Source organism: Macrotis lagotis, chromosome X (genome assembly GCF_037893015.1).
Source record: "Macrotis lagotis isolate mMagLag1 chromosome X, bilby.v1.9.chrom.fasta, whole genome shotgun sequence".
NCBI lineage: Eukaryota > Metazoa > Chordata > Mammalia > Peramelemorphia > Peramelidae > Macrotis > Macrotis lagotis.
In genome coordinates, this window is record NC_133666.1 from 142,718,566 (window position 1) to 142,737,385 (window position 18,820).

Consider the following 18,820-nt stretch of genomic DNA (forward strand, 5'->3'; position numbering starts at 1 on the left):
TTTGGTATTTAATTGGGGATTTTTAATTTGTTCTTTCTCTAATTTTTTTAGTTGCATATTTAGTTCATTGATTTGCTCTTTCTCTAATTTATTCATGTAAGCATTTAAAGATATAATATATCCCCTGACAGCTGCTTTGAGTGAATCCCATAGGTTTTAGTATGTTGTTTCATTATTGTCATTATCTAGGATAAAATAATTAATTCTTTCTATATTTTGTTGTTTGATCCACTCATTCTTTAAAATGAGGTTATTCAGTTTCCAATTAGTTCTGGATCTATATCTCCCTGGCCCAATATTGCATATGATTTTTATTGCATTATGATTTTTGTATAAGTGCCATGTACTGCAGAGAAAAAGGTATATTCCTTTCTCTCCCCATTCAATTTCCTCCATAAGCCTATCATATCTAGTTTTTCTAACAATCTATTTACCTCCTTAACTTCTTTCTTGTTTATTTTATGATTTGATTTATCTAGATCTGAGAGTGAGAGGTTGAGGTCTCCCACTAGTAGTTTTGCTGTCTATGTCTTCCTGTAGTTCTTTCAGCTTCTCCTCTAAGAATTTGGATGCTATCCCATTGGGTGCATACATATTCAGTATTTAAATCACTTTATTGTCTATGGTACCTTTTAGGAAGATATAGTTTCCTTCCTTATCTCTTTTAATGCTATCTATTTTTGCAGCTGCTTTGTCTGAGATAAGAATTGCTACCCCTGCTTTTTTTACTTCAGCTGAAGCAAAATATATTTTGCTCCAACCTTTTACCTTTATTCTATATGTATCTCTCTGTTTCAAATGAGTTTCTCATAAGCAGCATATTGTAGGATTCTGGTTTTTGATTCACACTGCTATTCACTTACGTTTTAAGGGAGAGTTCATCCCATTCATATTAAAAGTTATAAGTACTAACTCTATTGCCCTCCATGCTATCTTCCCTCTGTTTGTATTTTTCCCCTTTTCCCCCCTTTATCTGTATTCCCCATAATTTTGTATGTGTGTAAGTTAACTTTAAGCCAAGTCTGATGAGAGGAAGATTCAGGTGTTTCTCATTTCCTCTCTTCTTCCCCTCTATTACCATAGGTCTTTTGTACCTCTTAATGTAATGAGATTTACCCCATTCAATCCCCTCCCTCCTCTCGTCTCCTTCCTGTTTCCCCCCGCCTTTTAAGGAGGAGGTATTTTTAAATATTCTATCTGAATCATAGAAAATTTTGAGTATCCATCACTTCTAGCTAAGTATATTCTTTCTAATAGAGTTACAATTCTTGAGATTTATTAGAGTCTTTCTCCCAAGTAGGGTTATAACCAGTTTCATCCCATTAGATAGCAGTCTCATGGATAAGTCATGAGTGTCCATCACTTTTGGCTATGTATATTCTCTCTGTTAGAGCTACAATTCTCAGGAGTTATGAGAATCTTTTTTCCCATGCTGGGACATAGCCATTTTTATCTTATTGGATAGCAGTGTTTTTTTCTTTACCCCCCCCCCCTTTTTCTTACCTTTTCATGTGTCTCTTGAACCTCCTGTTTGATGTCCAAATTTTCTATTTAGCTCTGATCTTTTCATCAGGAATTTCTGGAATTCTTCCATTTCATTAAATGTCCACCTTTTCCCCTGAAAAAGATGGCTCAGCTTTGTGGGCTAGTGGATTCTTGGCTGCATTTTAAGTTCCCTTGCTCTTCAGAATATCTTGTTCCAGGCCCTTTGATCCCTTAATGTTGATGCAGCCAGGTGCTGCATAATCCTTATTGTGGCTCCTTGGTATTTAAATTGTTTCTTTCGGGCTGCTGGCAGAATTTTCTCTTTTATCTGATAGTTCTGGAATTTGCAACAACAGTCTTTGATGTTTTCATTTTAGGATCTCTTTTTGGAGGGGATCGATATATTCTTCCAATAACTATTTTGCCTCCTGGTTCCATGATATCAGGGCAATTAGGAAGACTCATCTTGACAAAAAATGTTTATAGTAGGTCTTTGTTGTGATAGCTAAGAATTGGAAATCAAAGTGATACCTATTAAGGAGGGAATGGCTAAACAAGCTATGGCATATGATTGTCATGGAATATTATGGTGCTATAAGAAATGATCAGCAGGATGATTTTTGAAAAACTTGGAAAACTTACATAAACTGATACAGAGTAAAGTGAACTGAACCAGGAGTACATTGTATATAGTAACAGCAATATTGTTCAGTGAAGAATTGTAAATGACTTAGCTACTCTCAGCAATACAGCTATCCAAGACAATCCCAAAGGATTAATCATGAAGCATACTATCTCCAGAGAAAACTGACACCATATTGATTGAATGCAGAGTGAAGCATGTTGGGTTTTTTTTTAGGTTTTCGCAAATAGGGTTAAGTGGCTTGCCCAAGGCCACACAGCTAGGTAATTATTAAGTGTCTGAGGCCAGATTTGAACCCAGGTACTCCTGACTCCAGAGCTGGTGCTTTATCCACTGTGCCACCTAGCCACTTCAGATTGAAGCATATTAATTTTCATTTTTTCTTTTATTTTTTCTTTTGAGTCTTCTTGTACAAAATGACTAATGTGAAAATGTTTTACAAATTGCACATGTTTAACCTAAAAAAAAAAAACAAACAAGCTGGAATAGGAAATGACAAAGTGCTCTAATATCTTTGCTAAGAAAACCCCAGATGGGTTCACCAAGAGTGGTACATGACTTAACAAAAATAAAGCAGACAGATCTTTTTTTAGACAAACAGCTGTCTAACTATAACTCCCCTTACAATTTCTTGGAACCTGAGTTATTTTATATTTAGGATAGAAAGAATATTAGTGGGAGACTAGGTGACGCAGTGGATAAAGCACCAGCTCTGGAGTCAGGAGTACCTGGGTTCAAATTCGGCCTCAGACACTTAATAATGACCTAGCTGTGTGGCATTGGTCAAGCCACTTAACCCCACTGCCTTGCAAAAAAAAAAAAGAGAGAGAGAGAGAGAGAGAAAGAATATTAGTACTATTCATCTCATAGGGTAGTTGTGCTGGGTAAAGCACAACTTTGTTGTTGTTTTTATTATTAGTTCACATAATTTGTGTAAAAGTGATGCTTTTGAACCCAAGTCTTAACCCTACTGAATTCTACCTGAGTAGATTCAGCTCCATTCTGTAACCTGGATCTTTTTGGATTCTGATTTTGCCAGCTGGGTTGGGATTGGGGGTGGACCTGAGGAAGAGAAAGCAATCCAGGGTGGTTGGACTGTAAAATGTAAAGAGGTCTGGCTGGAGCCAGCCTAGGGAGGGCCTTAGAAACCTGGCTCAGGAAATCGGAACATTATGGAGTCATTACTCTTTATTTAAATAGGGACTGAAACGGTGGGATCTGTGCCTGTGGAAGATTATTTTAGCAGCATTCTACACCCATCACTCGGCACAGAGATTCACACTCAGTAGTGTTTAGTTGATGGAATGAATGGATGGATGGATGGGTGAACGAACGAATGAAGGAATGAATGATGTGCAGTCCCTGAGCTTCAGAGTGTAAATGCTTAGAGTAAAACAATGGGAGGTGGATGGGTGTCTTTCCATTCCTCTCTGATGGGCAGGCCTGCCCAAAGGCGTTCGGGTGGGGTCTTCTAAAAGGGAGACGGGAAATTGGAGCATGCGCCTTAGGCGGACCGCCGGGCGCCACCGCACATGCGCGGCTCTGGGACGCTCCCAGGGCGAGCTGCACGGCGCCCGGCGCCCGTCCGCCCCGCCCCCGCCGGGCTCCCACGATCTGCGCAGACGCTCTGCGCAGCCTTAGGTGGGCTCGGAGGCAGAGCGGCGCAGGCGCCGTGTCCGTTTCCGGGATCCCCGGCAGCCGCTCCCTCCCGGCCTCCGTCTTCCTCCTCCCGCCCGCCGGAGCTCATTCGCGTCGACTGACCAGAGTCCGCGAATCCTCCGCTCCGGGGCTCGTCCGCACCCTCCCCATCCCAGGTAAGGGACGGCGATGCCCTGCCTCCTCCTCTCCTCGCGGGGCCCGCCTTCGCGCCGGGCTCGCGCGGCCCTCCCCGGGACCCGGCTTAGGCCGCGGGGGCTGAGGAGGCGGGCCCCGCCGGCCCCCGCCCCCTCTGCCGGCCCCCACCTCCTGCCCCCGGACGGGCGCGGGGCGTGCAGCGGGGGGGCCCTCCGCGCTGCGGAGGACGGGCTTTCCTTAGCTCCGAGCCCCGCACTCTGACCCGCCTCCTTCCCGGCATCCTCCGCTCCTTAGCCCCCCGGGGCCGGGGCCGGGGCCGGGGCCGGGGCCGGGGCCGGGGCCGGGGCCGGGGCCGGGGCCGGGGCCGGGGCCGGGGCCGGGGCCGGGGCCGGGCGTAGCTTGACTGCCCTGGCCCTGCCGCGCCCGTCCCGGCTTCCAGGCGTGTCCTCACTTCCTCCAGGTGTGGGCAGACGGGATTCCCATCCCCCCGTCGCCGGGCCCGGGGCATTTTAATTGATCCGGGCAGAATTAAGCGAAAGTGTGACCAGGACCCTACCTTGCCTTGGCAGGTTGTTTAACCTGTGGGGCGACAGAGGAAGGAAGGACCTTTAAAAATGGTGTCCCTGGTTAGGGAGTAGTAGGAGTTTGATTTGGCTCCTGTAATTGTGGCGGACCTAAGGAGTCGAAGTTCCTGTACTTAGATTGATCAGGGAGAGCATTTAGACTAAGGATGAATCCGTTAAAAGCCATCCAAAGACCCGAGATATTATTCCCAGTGTAGAGGGAAAAGTTGGATCAACGATTATATTTTCAGAAAGGAAACCAAATGAGGTTAAAAAAAAGGTCCTGTCTTGGGCATTCTATTGGGAGGTTGTTGGTTTACATATGTTTCAAAATACCTAATTAATGACTATATAATAAATTTTGCTAATAGGCATTAAGTATCTATTCAAAATGAAGGATTGAGGGTTACCAAAAAAAGAGTTATCCTCCAGGACCTGGTGTGCACGATAGAACAGGTCCGCAAATAAGTAAAAATGAAATTGAAGGTAAATGATCTCATTGTTTGGGGAATCCGGGAAGGTTTCAAATTGGAGATGGTGCCTGATTTGAATCTTGAAGCAAAACAGATTATGAAGGGAGTCCATTCTAGGCATGAGGTTTTACAAATACTGATTTATATTTCCATATCCTGAAAGGTGCTATTCTTAAAGCAAATTGTATATATAAGAAGAAAGAATTTTTATTTCAGTCTATATTCTTTGTAAGATCATACATTTAGAGGTAGAATGTTTCTAGGATGTTATCTAGTCCAGACTGCTCATTTTACAGATAAAGGCAAAGCTTATTGATAAATTTTAAAAGTATTTGTTCCTTGAAGATTTCTTCCCTTAAAATTCTTTGGTTGTATATTGGGATCTGAATTGTTTCTATCATTTTTGCTTCCTACACAACAAGGTCAAGGAGTAGAGCAGAAAACCACAAAACCAATCTCTCTATATATCTATATAGATATAGATATAGATAAAACCAATTTCTCTATATAGGTACAGATATGTTAACTATTAGAGTATTGCCTAAAGCTTAGCCAAGTTAGGTGACTTTAAAGCTAGAAGGTTCCCTAACTTCAAGCCCAGCATTCTTTGAACTGTTTCACAGTACCTTGTAGCAGGTGCTTAATGAAGGTGGATTGAAATATTTTGTTGAAACTTTTTTATGATACCAGATTTATAGTAGATGCTAAGTGATTGTAAAGTTGAATACAGTTTTCTTTTCCCCTGCTATTTTCTTTTTTTTTTTTAAGTTTTTGCAAGGCAAATGAGGTTATGTAGCTTGCCCAAGGCCACACAGCTAGGTCATTATTCAGTGTCTGAAGCCGGATCTGAACTCAGGTCCTCCTGATTCCAGGGCTGGTGCTCTATCCAACTGTGTCACCTAGGTGCCCCCCCCCACACTATTTTCTTAGAGAAAAATGAAGAAAATTAAATTTTTAAATGAGATAAGGGTGACCATAATTCAGAAATTATGGCTATTGTCTTGAGTGTTAAGATCCTGACAAAGGCAGTGTGCTAGTTTTGTTAGGTATTCCTACAAATAGCCATTTGGAATCAGGAAGTGCTGGGTTTAGAATCAGGAAGTCCTGAGTTTGTGTCTTTAGCTCAGGACAAGTCACTTAACTTCTCTGAGCCTCATTTTTCTCATCAGTAATAATAAAAATAATAGCTATAATTAATACTTTCGGCACAATTATTTTGGGTGGTAGCTAGTATAAATATTATCCCCTCCCAAAGCTGGAGTAACTGAGACACAAGGAAGTTTTTACACACTCAAAAGCTTAAGTTTGGGGGCAGCTAGGTGTTAACATTGGATAGAGCACCAGCCCTGGAGTCAGGAGGACCTGAGTTCAAATCCGACCTCAGACATTTAATAAATACCTAGCTGTGTGGCCTTGAGCAGGCCACTTAACTCCATTGCCTTGCAAAAACAAAAAAAAAGATCACTAAAAGTTCAAGTTTGAAGTCACATTTCTGATTTGAGTCCCATTCTCTTTCCAATGTACCTTACTACAGCTACAGAAATTGTCAAGTATGGGAATTTTCTTGGTCTGTAGTCTTAAAATGAAGTAATTCAAGCATGAAAGTCTTATCAAGATTTGGGACTTGGGTAATGTGACTGAATTAGAAATCAACTAACATAATTTGTCATTTAAATTTTGCTTTTTTGGAAAGTTATTCTAGTCTGATTATATAGAGAATTTTTGTCTTTGCAATTGTTATTTTATGACCATATATGAATATATACTTTTTATTATTGACATTTACTCTAAAGTAATAATTTTCAGTTTTGTTTGTAATCTTTATGTTATTATTACGTTCATAGCACATAAGTTCCTTGGGTGCAAGGATTCTTTTGTTTTTGTCTTTATATCCCAAGCTTCTAGAACATTGCCTTGTGCTTAGTGGGCGTTCAGTAAATGTTGAATTGAATTTCAGTTAACAAATAGAACTTAAATTGTTGTTCTCCACTAAGGAACAGTGGTGAACTAAATCCCTTTTAATTAAGGAACAAAGTGCCATAACATATGTTCTATTTGATTAAATTTGAGCAAATTAAGTAGTTCTGATGTTAAAATAAAGAAAGATAGAATTGTGTCTTGAACATCTGGAAATGTTTTTTCCAAATACATGAATCAGTCCAATGAATTCTTAAAACATCAGATCTTATAATACATTTTTCCTTTTATATTACTGCAGTTTGCCTAGTTCAAGCATGTAAATTTTGTAAAAACAAAATGTAAATTTCCTAACTATCTTCATTCCCAGAGCAGAATGTTGAATTTTGACATTTCACTTACAGCTTATTTCTAGACGTTTGATATTTATTTTATTGGCTGAATATGCTTATTCTTTATTGGCCTGTGAATATATTTACAAGTATCAGAAGTATTACTCAGCTTAAACCAAGTTTGATTTCAGCTTTGATAGCTAATCTTACTATTAAAGACAGCCTGGTAAAGAATGGGGAGAGCCATCATGCATCTGCCATATCCCGGGTCTGTGACATTGTTGTAAGTCACTTAACCTTTTAGTATTCTAGACAACTGTCATTAGGTTTATAAGTTGCGGGAGATGGTGCTGCCCTGCATTGGTTTAGTGAGTTTCATCAACTAGGAAGTTCTGTTATATCAATGAAATCTCAAGTCCTGACTTTATCTCCAACCCCTTGATTACCTAAGCCTTTACCTTAAATTTCTTTTTCATCTTTCAGTCCTCTGCATCAAAATATTTTTTTGAGTATATCTAATTTTAAGATTGCAATGGGTGTGACCATCTGAAATGATATCATTTGCTATGAATTATATTTTCAGTGTAATTCACCAAACATTTATAAGTACCTGCTCATGATGGAGAAAAAATAAGTTTTTAAATTTCATGCCGGCGTTACCATTTTAAGGTCCAAGGAACAATGCTAGGTGCTGGGAAATTTAATGATTAAAAATCAAATTGCACCTGTCTTCTGATGGGGGGGGGCGGATTGTTAACAAATTGGAGTGGAATGGTATAGAATGCACCCAGTGCTCAGAAAAGTATAGTACAGTGTCTAAGGAATGATGAAAAAAATCAAATACTGACAGAGTGCTTTAGAGATGGAATATTTTGGGAAGGGGAAGGCTTGAAGTTGTTTTTTAATCCCCAAATTATCTAACTCATGTACTAATTGAGTCTTAGATGATAAACAATTAGAACTAGATTTTAAAGATCACTAAATTAATTATCCTCATTTTACAGTTAATGAAACTGAGTTTCCAAGGACTTATCAGAAGTCCACTAGTAAATAGCACAGCTGAGTTTCAAATCCTAGAACTGCAATTAAAATTCTAAACTAACAAGTGTTCATAGAACATTAAAGATTGTCTAGCCTAAGCATCCATTTTATAAACAAGGTAGTTGTTCATAAGTTTTAATCACATTTTTAAGGCAATGGAATTCTAGAGGAAGAGGTCTTAAGAACATATTGGGGGGGGGGGGCAGCTAAGTGGCGCAGTGGATAGAGCACCAGTCCTGGAGTTAGGAGCACCTGAGTTCAAATGTGGCCTCAGACACTTAATAATTACCTAGCTGTGTGGCCTTGGACAAGCCACTTAACCCCATTGCCTTGCAAAAAAAAAACAACCTTACAAAAAAAAGAACATATTAGGAGGCCTAAAATGTCACCCTGAAGCCTGAGTAGGCTCATAAGATTATAGATTTAGAGCTGGAAGGAACTTTAGAAGTCCTAAGCTCCAAGTCTCTCAGTTTACAGTTGAAGAAACTGGCACAGAGCTGTTAAGTGACTTGTCCAAGTTCACATATCTGATAATAAACCTCTAAGACAGTGTCAGAACTCATTCTTGACCCTGGTCTAGCATGCTTTCTACCATACTACCCAACTTGTTGACAGTGAAAATGCAAAGGGAGGAAAACCCATCTCTGGCAATTCCTGACAATGTTAGAGAAACTTTCAGAAGTTTATCGCTTTCTCATCAGTGCAGAATTATGAAAATAAGGCAAGTCTTTTAAATGTGTAAATTAAAATAATGTGATTTTTAGATGTTAGTGTTGATTTACTTGATTTATTTACAGATTATTGCATCCAAGATAATAATCTTTTAAAGAAAATTTTAAGTTTCTCCCTCTCCCACCCATTGATAAGGCAAAAAATATGATGCCCATTATTCATATGAAATTGATAGTAATCTTTATTTCCTTTTCTTTGAAGAGAAAATATATATTTAACTGAACTCATTTTGATATAACATTTAAGTTTTATGAAACTCTTTAAACATTTTCTCATTGAATCTCCAATTCAAGTATTTCTTAAGATATATTAATATATAAATATTGTGTTGGGAACTCTGCTACAAAAAGAGTAAGAAAACAAAAATAGAACTTCTCCACAGGAAGCTTATGTTATATTACATTCTTTCCTAACCTTTTGAAATAGGTAGTACAGGTAGTATGATTTGAATAATACAACTACTTTTTAAAAGATTTTTATTAATGTTTCTATTTTTTCCCCATCATTTCCAGTGACTCGCTTCTCTACCTCTACTCCACCAGAATCATATCTTATTACAGAGAAGTATGGTCAAGCAATACACATTCACCTTGCCTGAAAATATTGCATTGCTATTATTTCATTACGCCTTTATATGAGATTTGACTGCTATGTATGTGTCTATCACTCATTATCTTTATACAAGGAGTAGTTCAATCTGCTTATTATTTACTTGTCCATTAATTTATCTTTTATAACCTGGGAATATGATTTTGTTTTATATAAGTTTAATTGCCCAAAGTAATCTTAATTTACTTACTGTAATATTTCACAAAATAGGTATAGATTTTTAAATGGTAAAAACTATCACATATTAATGCAGAATACATTTGAGCATCTTAGTTATCTGTGATTTTTTGCTTCACTTGCATCATTCCCAAGCATTTTAAAACCATCTGGAAGTTTGGTTATTGCTTATTTATATATTAATTTGTGGTGTATTTTTATTGATTTTTTAATACCTCAATAAAAATGATTCGTTTATTTCTATATATGTTACCTAGTTCTGGAAGGATTTGTGTAACATAATGTAACAGAACATTAATAGTCTTCCTGAATTGCACAGGGAAAAATGCAGTAGCAAGAATGCTTTTCTTGAATTGTAGAGATTTAATTTTTGAACTGAAGTTAATTTAATAAATAGGATCTGGTCTAGGTAAAGCACTACTTTATAACTTGTAAAGTGTTTTCTCTTATTATTTATTTCAGCTTTTTCCCTTTTGAAAACACTAAGAATAATGTCCTTACATCAATTTTTACTAGAGCCAATCACCTGCCATGCTTGGAACAGAGACCGAACTCGTAAGTATGCTATTATTTTTTTCTTTGCTTTGGTATCTTCTCTATCTGGGATGTAGGATTTATTAGACATTGATGGAACTCTATGGATTACTAAAAGATACATAAGAGTTACAGAACTTTAGAACAAGAGGTACCTTAGAGATCATATAATCAAATTCTTTTTCTTTTAATTCCCAGAAATGTAATCTATAATATTGGGCAAGACTCTTTGGACTTCCTTGGTTATAAAATGAGACATTTGATGTAGATGATCTCTAAGATCCTTTCCAGCTTTTTAGATTCTTTGATCTAAGTTAGGACTAAAATCCAGATGTCATTCCCCCAAATCTACTGCTCTTAATGCTCTACCTCTCTCCTCTTTTGACTTCCAGTGCATATGGAGATTCTTTTTATTACCTGAAGTACTAGTTGTTTCACTGATTCTAGAGCTTCCAAATAGCAATCTGGAGGCTTTTAAAACATTTGGTTTATTTTTGTAGGCCTTCACTCAGTACCATATTGCCTTTTATTTTACATACTATTGATAACAAGCTTGGTTATTTTTATTTTTCCTAATTAAACTACCCTTCCCTTCCAGTTAGCCTAAGAACTTAGCAAGAAAGGAGCATTTATTTAGTTATTTAATTATAGACCCATTAGAGAGCATGTTAGGATTTGATATTTAGGACCTCCTCTTATTTTCTGACTATTTTACAGAGACATTGTTAGCTCTTCTTTTATTCTTATTTTTCTCCTCTAAAAATAATTACATCCATTTCGCAAAAGTACTTAAATATTTTGAATTCTCTGCTCAGAGAATAAAGATGCAGGGTCTCATTCCCCTTATTTCAAATGACTTAGTGAAAGTTAATTGGATTTAATTTTTGTCATTTGAACATTTTAGCCTTATAAAATTTATGAGTCATATGTAGAAAAAAGCAAGTATCTGAGTATAAAGAATAATTAGATAGTTTACCTGAGCCTTTGAATATAGGTCTTAATGATATCTTAATTGTTCAAAAAGGATCTTTATGTTACGTAACACACACACACACACACACACACACACATGAAATTAAAAGGAACAGTTATAACTATCACTATAGCTTAAACATACAAAAGTATTAAAATCTATATTGAAATTCTGAAACTAATATTAAGAACCACTTTTTGGGGAATAGCTGAACAAACTGTGGTACATGTACATTATGGAATACTGTTGTTCTATTAGAAACCAGGAGGGATGGGAATTCAGAGAAACCTGAAAAGACCTTGTAAGGACTGATTCTGAGCAAAATGAGAAGAACCAGAAAAACATTGTACACCCTAACAGCAACATGGGGGTTGACGATCAACCCTAATAGACTTGCCCATCAGTGCAATAATCAGGGATAATTTTAGGGTATCTGTGATGGAGAATACCATCTATATGTGTATTTTTATTAGATTTTAATCTAGTTCAGGGGTTTTCCATTTTGATATTAAAACTTGTTTAAGATCCATATAAGCTTTGCTTATAAACATCAACTTTGATATGTCATACTTAGTAAGATAAAATCATACTAATTGACGTTTGTACTCTTTAATCACTTCCTTAAAATTAAAGTAAAATCCCTATAAACAGAATTTTTAATATTTCATCTTCAGTAAGAAAAAATAAACTTCACCTGCACTTCTTAAAAAAATAGCTCACTCATAAAGCAATTTAAATTGCTATATAAATTTAAATTGATATGTTTTTGCCCAGAGCATGGTGTTTTCTGTGGTTTTCTCAGGCAATCTCCATACACCTCCCCCCCACCATTTTAATTCAGGTGAACAGTAAATACTATTGTTGATTACTTTTGTTCTGATCTTTGAAGTTTGGTGAGCTTCCATTGATTTAAATTTAAATTTGCAAAGTAATTTACATAAATCATCTTACCTGATCGGTTGTTAACCATAATGCTGTTATATTCTCTGTATGTTAATAGTATATTAAATTCTTTTTATTAGAGATTGCTCTTAGCCCCAATAATCATGAAGTCCACATTTACAAGAAGAATGGGAACCAATGGGTGAAAGCCCATGAATTGAAGGAACATAATGGACACATCACAGGTAAAAGAATCCTATGATGAGTTTAATACCACATTTTCCTTGTTTCAGAAAAAGGCCTGAGTTAGTGTAAGGTGAATCTGCCATATTGTCACATTTAATACTTAAAGAGTTCAGTATCATTTACATATTTTCTTGCTAAATGAGAAAATACTTTGCTACTGATTTCAGTTTGTCAAGCATTATTGAATCCCTCTTAGATGCCTAGCAGTGCTGGTGTTATGGAGACTATTGCAGAATATTATTTTTAAAAGTTTAGTGATTAATTGGACAAGACACATATGAAACAACTTGAGAACAACCTATATATGAAAATGTGTCCAAAACCATTCATAAGTGTTGGAGGAACATAGTGTTTTCTAAAAAACTCCTCTTTGTAGTTCTTTTTAAGTATTAAAGTTCTGGGGTGGAGCCAAGATGGCGGCTTGAAGGCAGCATTTCCTGAGAACTCTGACCCCCCAAACCTCCCCCCAAAAAAAGGATGGCTCTAGCCAAAATTTAGAGGGGCAGAACCCGCACAAAGACTTGAGTGATACATTTTCCCAGTCCAAGATAATTTAGAAGTTCCATGGGAAAGGTGTGTTTCACCAGGGACCAGGGGTTGGAAAAAAAAGCCGCAGCACAGCCCAACCCAACCCAGTCCAGCATAGCCTAGCACAGCCCAGAGATCATCAGCAACAGCTTGAAGGCAGGGAGAGAACTCTCCTGCACCTGGGTGAGTGTGGAGTGAGAGAGCCCTGGCCACAGAATCTGCAGCAAGAATCTGGAGAAAGCAGTCTGCACCCCCAGAGATGGTAAGGGAAGTCTGCAGAGATTTCTCTGCTCTCCCTGGGGTAGAACTCTGCTGTTTGCCTACACTCAGATATTGCAGCTTCCATACTAAGAGAGCTGGATCCCTCCTTATAGCCCCAGGACAGAGGGAAATATGGGGGTCATTTACATATCAAAGCACAGGCAAGAGCATAAGACCTTGGAGGAATAAAGGTCCCAGTGGGGTGTCCCCAAAAAAAAAACCCCAACTCCAAAGCCTTGGAAGTGCTGTAAATTAGTCTTGGGCTGAGGAAATGGGTAAACAACAGAAAAAGAAGAATCTGACCATAGAGAATTACTTTAGTCCCATGGAAGATCAAAACACATACTCAGGTGATGACAAAGTCGGCAGTTTCTGTATCCAAAACCTCCAAGAAAAATTAAAAATGGGCTTAGACTATGGATGAGCTCAAAAAGGGAGGTGAAATGAGAGTGATGCAGAAAAATCATGAAAACCAAATCAAAAGCTTGGTGAAAGATACACAAAAGGGGTGGCTAGGTGGCGCCAAGGATAAATCTGGCCCTGGAGTCGGGAGTATCAGGTCTCAGGCACTTAATAATTACCTAGCTGTGTGGCCTTGGGCAAGCCACTTAACCTCATTTGCCTTGCAAAAAAAACCTAAAAAAAAAAAGATACACAAAAAAATACTGAAGAAAATATTATGTTTAAAACCAGTTTAGGCCTAATGGAAAAAGCAAAACAAAAGGCAAATGAGGAGAAGAATGCCTTAAAAAGCAGAATTGACCAGCTGGAAAAGGAGATAAAAAAGCTCTCTGAAGAAAATAACTCCTTCAAATGCAAAATGGAACTAAAGGAAGCTGATGACTTTGCAAGAAAGCAGGAAGAAATAAAACTGCCAAAAAAGCCAAAAATTAGAAGAAAATGTGAAATATCTCATTGGAAAAATAACCGACCTTGAAAACAGATCCAGAAGAAATAATTTAAAAATTATTGGGCTATCTGAAAGCCACAACCAGAAGAGCCTAGACTTCATTTTTCAAGAAATAATATAGCAAAATTGCCCTGAGATCCTAGAAGCTAAGGGTAAAATAGAAATCGAGAGAATTTACTGGCCACCCCCTGAAAGAGATCCCAAAAGAAAAACTTCCAGGAATAGTATAGCCAATTTCCAAAACTCCCAAATCAAAGAGAAAATTCTAAAAGCTGCCAGAAAGAAACAATTCAACTACTGAGGCTCCATAGTCAGGATTACACAGGATCTAGCAGCATCTACATTAGGGGCTCTACATTAAGGGCTCATAGGGATTGGAATATGGTATTCCAGAAGGCAAAAGATCTTGGTTTACAACTGAGAATCAACTACTCAGCAAAACTGAACATCCTCTTTTAGGGGAAAAGATAGACTTTTCAATGAAATGGGACTTTTAAACTTTTCTCTTAAAACAACCAGAGCTGAACAGAAAGTTTGATCTTCAAGTATAGGACTCTGGTGAACCATAGAGGGAGTGGAAGAGAGGGACTAACTATGAGGAACTTGATAATGTTGAAGTGTTTGTATTCTTGCACAGGAAGAAGGTATTGATAACTCATATGAACTTTCTCATTTATAAGAGCTGTTAGAATGAACATATATAGACAGGACATAGGAAGGAACGAAATATAATGGTATGATGTGGTAAACGGATGGAGTCAATGGGCAATGGGGGAAAGTACTGGGAGGAAGGAAAAGGAGATGAAGAAGCTGAGAGATTTCATGTAAGAGTCAAGAAAAAGCTTTTTCAATGGAGTGGTGGGGGGGAAGGCAAGGGGGAACGAGTGATCCTTCATTCTCATTGGAAATGGCTCAGGGAGGAAATGACACACACTTAACAGGGTGAGGAAATCTGTTTTGCCCTGGAGAAGGATGGGAGGAAAGGGACCGGATGAGGGGAAATGGGAGGAAGGAAGGGGAGAATAAGTGATAGAAGAGAGGGAAGATCGAGGGAGAGGGTACTCAGATTCAACACACTTTTGGAAAGGGCCAGGATGAAAGGAGAGAGAGAATAGAATAAATGAAAGTGGGGAGAAATAGAGTAGAGGTACAACTAGTAATAGCAACTGAGGGGAAAAATACTGAAGCAATTTCTTTGGTGGACTCATGATAAAGAAAACAACTCACCCCAGAGACAGAGCCATTGAAATATGAATGCAGACTGAAGTACAATTTTTTTTCCCTCTCTCTATTCTTGAGGTTTCTCATCTTCTGGGGGGGGAGTTATGTTTATTCTTATGTTTACTCTTATAACATTCTGTTTACATCAATGTATGGTATGGAAACAAATGTAGAGACTGTCAGCCTTCTGGAGGGGGGAGGAAGGGAGGAGGGGGGAGAAATTGTAGAATTCAGAGCCCTGCAAAAAATGATGGGTACTTATTATTACTGTATATAATTGGAAAACAAATAAAATGTTAAAAATGTTGGGGAAAAAAGATTTAAAATTCTATTAGGATTCATAACTATGAAATTAGATCCTAAGGGAATGTGGAAAGCGAAAGAATTAAATATCCCTTTCTGGAGTGGATTTTTGTTAGGCAAGAGGAATAGAAAGTGATGGACAGAATCTAGAAGTTAGCATACCCTGTAAAAATATGTTCCTATCCCTGCCCTGCTAACTAGTCACAGAGTGATGTTTCATGACTTGGGTAAATTGTAGGCACAAATCTATAGGAGTTAAGAATACATTAATTTTCGCAAGTGCTCTATGTGATAAGCCACAAGATCTTAGATTTAAAGCTAAATGAGATCTTGAAAGACCCAAGACAATACATCACAGTTTCAAAGCTAAATATGAACTTCAGAGTTATCTAATCTGATCTCCTTATTTTACATTTAAGAAAACTAAGACTCAGAGAAGTTAAATGATTTTCTCAAGTTCATATAGCTAATGATGGTAGAGGTAGGATTTAAACTTGGACCTCATAACTCTAAAATCAAGACTCTTTAGTGCATCATGACTACCATTACAATTTATAGATGAGAAACCAAAGTAAAGGGAACTTGTCCATGGTCATATATAGAGCAAATAGTCCTTTGCTTTGAGGATAAAAAATATCTTTTGAATATAATTTTCTAGGTTTTTACTGTAACAAATATAAGTGATCCCTGCTTTTAGATGCTATTCTGGTGATATTTTAATTTGTATAGCTCATAGGTGAAATCCTAATGACAAGTGCTATCACATGGTTCTCTTCCAAAAATGATAGAAACTATCAAATGAGAAGATAAAGTTAAAAAGCATAAGTTTTTGTTTGTTTTTCTTTTAAGACTGAGTCTCTAACTGGGAGTGTAGGAATACTCCTAAACCCATTCCTACTACTTTTAGAAGAAGCTTTTATCAGTTCCATTTCTGACTTGGGCTCCTTTTCTCCTTCTTTCTTGTAGACTCTTGCTCACAGGCACTCACCACTTAGGGCTTAATACAAACTCCCAGTCAATTTAACCCACTTCAACTGAGCTCAAGAGATGCTTCAATGTTAGCCCTACCTTGTAACTGGGATTATAGCATGAATTCGCACACAGATCATGCTATACATTGTTAAATATTGTTTCAAATTTTACCAAAATTTAGAATTCAGCTTTTTTTCTAAAGATGTATGTGGTTATTTTCCTCTGTGTTCAACTTTTGATGTCCATTTGAGACAACTATTTTATTAAAAATATCCTTGAATCTTTTATGGATAGATAAATCCATTTTTACCTTGGATTAGAGTTTATCTGCTTAGAACTACTTGTTTGTAGTGATTTAACTTTAATAGTACAGAATTGATGTATTTTTGCTCAGGGCATAGTGATTGCTAATGTTCTTTTAGGTCATCCCCATCCTCTTCTCCCCTGCCCCCAACATTTTAATTCAAATGAACAATAAAGACTACTGTTGCTTACCTTTGTTCTGATCTTTTAAGTTTTATCTGTTATTCCCTTCAAACTTTGGTAAGCTTCCATTGCTTTATAATTGATTAAGTGACAAGTCCTTCCAGATCCCCCCAAAAAACATAAAAAATGAACAGTTTTCTGTAGCTATCCCTTGTCTAGTTTCTAAAACTTTGTACTGCACATGCAGATTTATAGTCCTGAACTCCTTGTAATCAACTTTTTCTTTACATATCAAAGTTGTGGCAGTAATGCATCCTACTGTAGAAAATATTTAAGAGACTAAATAATTCTAGCCCTACCTACATAACCAAAAGCCATCTTTTTTTTTTTTTTTTTTTTTTTTTTTTTTTTTTTTTTTTTTTTTTACTAATTTTGCTTTCCTTCTACCTGACTTCTCTGATGTATGTCTGGCGTATTTCATTATCAGTCCTCTAGGCATTGGACTAATTGCAAACTTTGCTGGCTAGCTTCACTTGTGCTCTGGGAAATCAGTTAAGTAAACAAGCATTTTAATATTAAGTACCTACTTTCTACTAGGCGCCCTACTAAGTATTAATAGACAGAAACTCAAAGCCATTCCCTGCTTTCAAAGTATCCTTAGTCTAATGGGGGAGATAACATGCAAAATAGCTATATATACACGAGGTATGTTCAGGATAAATTGGACGTAGTCACCAAAAGAAAGCTACTATCATTGAAGAGAATCTGGTTAGGCATCTTGTAGAAAATGGAAATAGGAACACAAACTGCATTTTACAGTGGATTTTTAACCTTGGAAATGCCTTTTTAAGGTCTTTTAATGTCTTTTAAAATAGGCCAAAGATGAAAGATAAAAGAAATAGCCAAAAATGAGAACTATCCAGACATATTCCTCCCCCCCTTCTACTTATACTCTATTTTGGGGTCCTTTGTGCTTGAGCCAGTTTTCTGTCAGAAGTCTCTGGCAGTATTTTTTCAGTTCTGAAGAAAATGTTATTGGAAGACTCTAAATATAACTATGGCTGGAGACCAAGGATCAGTCGTTTTCCCAGATTTTGACTAAAAAAAGATGAAATACTTCTGTAATGGCTCTTTCTAAACTAAAAGAATGTCCATTAACATAGAGAAAGGAAGATGCCATGTAGACTTATCAAAAGATGTCAGTTTTTTTCTCATGTTTATTTAATCTTTTGTGTTAATGTTTGATCTTTTAAAAAAACAGCACAAAACTTGTTGACCTAGAAGTAATAAGAAAATAGGAAAAAAATGCATGGCTGTATTAGGAAGAAATGACAACTTGTCTACTGCTTAGTGATTCCTTTCTTCATCTCTACCAAGTAAATATTTAGAAAGGTAATGTACAGTTTTGACCATGACCATGTGGTTTAATAGTTGCAAGGTTGGCTATCAGAGCAGCACTAGGGCTTGATGGCTAGAGGGTTAGTTTTAGAATAATACAAAGCCAGGGAGAGAGATTTCTAGGGTGAAAAACATTTGTAGCATTTTTCTTAAAATAAAAGATCCTAGAGAGCAACATTCTGCTGGAGTGGGGGTACCTGGTGAGATCAACTTCTTGTTCTTTGCGTACCTGAGTTTTTTAATAAAAAATATTGAGTTGTGGTTTTACTAATTGGATATCTGAGAGGAGGATCAGTTGTTCCATTTCAGCCAGTTCTCCATGAGGCTTACCCATATAAATATTGAGTACTTAAAGTATCCTAGTTACTGTACTAGGCATTGGTAGGTAAACCAAGGTACA

At 37.3% G+C, this 18,820-nt stretch overlaps 1 protein-coding gene across 1 annotated transcript in view; it reads left to right on the top strand.

Moving 5' to 3' along the window:
• The first annotated feature begins 3,811 nt into the window (after nt 1–3,811).
• ARPC1A (actin related protein 2/3 complex subunit 1A) overlaps nt 3,812–18,820 on the top strand; it is a 36,491-nt gene continuing 21,482 nt past the window's right edge. The window contains exons 1-3 of the mRNA XM_074207076.1: nt 3,812–3,942; nt 10,229–10,321; nt 12,296–12,400. Of these exons, the coding sequence (XP_074063177.1) occupies nt 10,258–10,321; nt 12,296–12,400 (169 nt within the window). The 5' untranslated portion in view covers nt 3,812–3,942; nt 10,229–10,257. The remainder of the gene's footprint in view (nt 3,943–10,228; nt 10,322–12,295; nt 12,401–18,820) is intronic.